A 2,533-nucleotide genomic window follows, 5' to 3' on the forward strand; every position below is an offset into this window, starting at 1 on the left:
TTTCTCTATATCAGTTTGTTTTTATCTACATGTTTTTGATAGACCGGGACCTTGGGTACAGAATTTCGTTCCACCACATGTATGTGTTGTGAATGACAATAAAACTTCCTTGAATCCTTGAATTAATGAGTAAAGTGAACAGCCGCTTCATCAAAGACCCCCCCCTACCCCCCCCACCATGAAAGCCATCTGTCCATCAGAACATTTATTTGCTCAGAAATTAGCACTAAATTWAAAAAGAGGTGTTATTGCAGTGAGAAAAGCAGTGTGGACTGTGCAGCTGGCCCGGGTGTGTTTTCCTTACGAGGTCCAGGTGACGTTGGGGGCGGGGTTGGCGTTGGCCAGGCAGAACAGCACGGCGTCGGCGCGGCCCACGTACCAGTTGTTGTCGTAGCCCTCTATGGACACGGTGGGGGGGTCTGCAGAGAGAGAACAAACACGAGTAAAGTTCCTGCAGCAGCTTTGTTGGAGCAGTTCATCAAAGCAGGAGCCACTGTTTCAGAGCTCTGGGCCGGGCCTGGAGGGCCGCTTGGATCCAGTTCTTTGAAGGGTTTCAAGCCCAGTTGGAAGAAAGCCCCGTGATGGGTCCAAACCAGGCTGGAAGGACAAATCTCATCTAGCCTGGAGGAACTGGAAAGGCTAACGGGGGAGGAGGAGAACACTGCCCGGTTTCTCTTTACTGGAACTTCAGCTCCATGAAAGAGTGGCTGTTAGAGACCAAAACGTTGCCTTTTATTGTTGAACAAATGCAGATGACTGCTCTTTACAAAGTGTTTGCTCTAATGCCAGCTTTAGGAAGCTAAATCTTCTAACATGCAAACACCAAACCCAAATCCTGGCAWCATTTTAGTGATTACTCCCCGTTCAGCTGACATTAACCGTGAAAAGAAGGTCAACAGTTTGTGGTGAGAATTCAAAACTGTCWCAATGAAATTTGGCAAGAATGAAAAAAATAAATCATGGTAAAAAGAATTTGTAGTTTCTACRAAGTCTTGAATGGAATTTGGTTTTACGTTGCAGAATATGAGTTTTACCAACTGTATTTTCTAAAAAGGTCAAATAAGTCGAGTATTTGTATATAAAAGATGGACACAGTCATGATGTCGTGTTTATTCGAAACAACAGACTTTAAKTTGAAGGAGTTTCTGCATCTCAGCTGCAAAGACGAGTCTGTTCGGCCTTCTTCTGCTCTCCTCAACGTCCCTTATCTGTCCTGCTTGATGCTTTTTTGGAGCCTCTCTTGCAAATCTGTTGGGGTCTGGTTTCAGTCTTATTTCACACACACACAGCTTCACAYACACACTCCTCAATTCACCATCTTTGCTGGCTAAATGTGTTTTATGCAGAGGGTTTTTGTAAACTCATATTGTGTCCTTGTAGGGACACATATGAAATGTGTTTTTATCCCTCATCTACCACCATGTTTGCTATTTCTTGTTTTTTTTAATGCAAAAAAACCTTCAATGGCTGCAGCCTTAGGCACTCGTACCCCTGTTTATCTCCTTTGGATGGGCTGTACTGAAACATATTTCCTTGTGCTCCAAGTACAATAAACTGATTCTGATTTCCAACAACGAAAAGATCTTGACTACATGAAACCAGCACAGGTGTGGTGTGTACTGCAGCGCAGTTTAGYTTGAATATCTTTCATTTTAAATCCCTGCGGCTCAGAGGTGTAACAGCACCAGGTTAACTGTTAAATCTCACTGCTGGAGGAAAAACCCTGAGGTTTCAACAGTTTCTGTACAAAAGAGGCGTTTGTTTCAGAGTTTCTGATTAAATACTCAAGTAACTTTCAGACAAAAGCAAATTTACCAATGTTTTGTTTAAAAGTGCGGCTCAAAAACCAACAGATGTTTGACAAACAAACCGTTTCCAAAGAGAAAATGTCAGTAAATGTTTGAATTGACAGAGGTGCTGAAAGGTAAATGCATCAGATTGATGTGTCAACAGGTTGCATCATCATAAACTCCCCTCAGTGCACGTCTGACAGCTCACGTGCACTCAGCTGCATCTGATAAAAACCTGAACGTCTCAATAATAAAAAACAAAATCTGTCTTCAAAAGATTYTTGCTTAAAAATCAAAGTCTTCCAGTCGCAGCGGGACGAGTGAACCAGTTAATACCTCTGATTAATTCCAACCAGGATGACGTGTGTGGGAGGTTAAAAGAAGCAGAAAGGCTTCGTGGCTTTTTTTTATTTATGTTTCCCAAAAACATCTAAAGACAGAAAGAGAYGTTAAAAACAAGGTGTGAGGAGAGGAGAGTGGAAACAGAGACGGGTTGATTTCTGAGGCCAAAAACAACTCATCTTCACGACATCACACAGGATTCCTCGCACCATCAGGCCCTCGCACCATCAGGCCCTTGCACCATCGGGCCGTCGCACCATCATGCCCCCGCACTACCAGGCCCTCGCACCATCAGGCCCCTGCACCATCGGGCCATCGCACCATCGGGCCATCGCACCATCGGGCCATCGCACCATCGGGCCATCGCACCATCGGGCCATCGCACCATCGGGCCATCGCAC

At 44.6% G+C, this 2,533-nt stretch overlaps 1 protein-coding gene across 1 annotated transcript in view; it reads right to left on the minus strand.

The window, feature by feature from the left end:
- Nucleotides 1–2,533, minus strand: part of pvrl2l (PVR cell adhesion molecule related 2 like) — a gene marked incomplete at its 3' end in the record, with an annotated part of 31,418 nt that overhangs the window by 673 nt on the left and 28,212 nt on the right. The window contains 1 exon segment of the mRNA XM_014024510.1: nucleotides 305–419. Coding sequence (XP_013879964.1) covers nucleotides 305–419 — 115 coding nt within the window.

The sequence above is a fragment of the Austrofundulus limnaeus genome, unplaced genomic scaffold (genome assembly GCF_001266775.1).
Source record: "Austrofundulus limnaeus strain Quisiro unplaced genomic scaffold, Austrofundulus_limnaeus-1.0 Scaffold425, whole genome shotgun sequence".
Classification (NCBI taxonomy): Eukaryota; Metazoa; Chordata; class Actinopteri; order Cyprinodontiformes; family Rivulidae; genus Austrofundulus; species Austrofundulus limnaeus.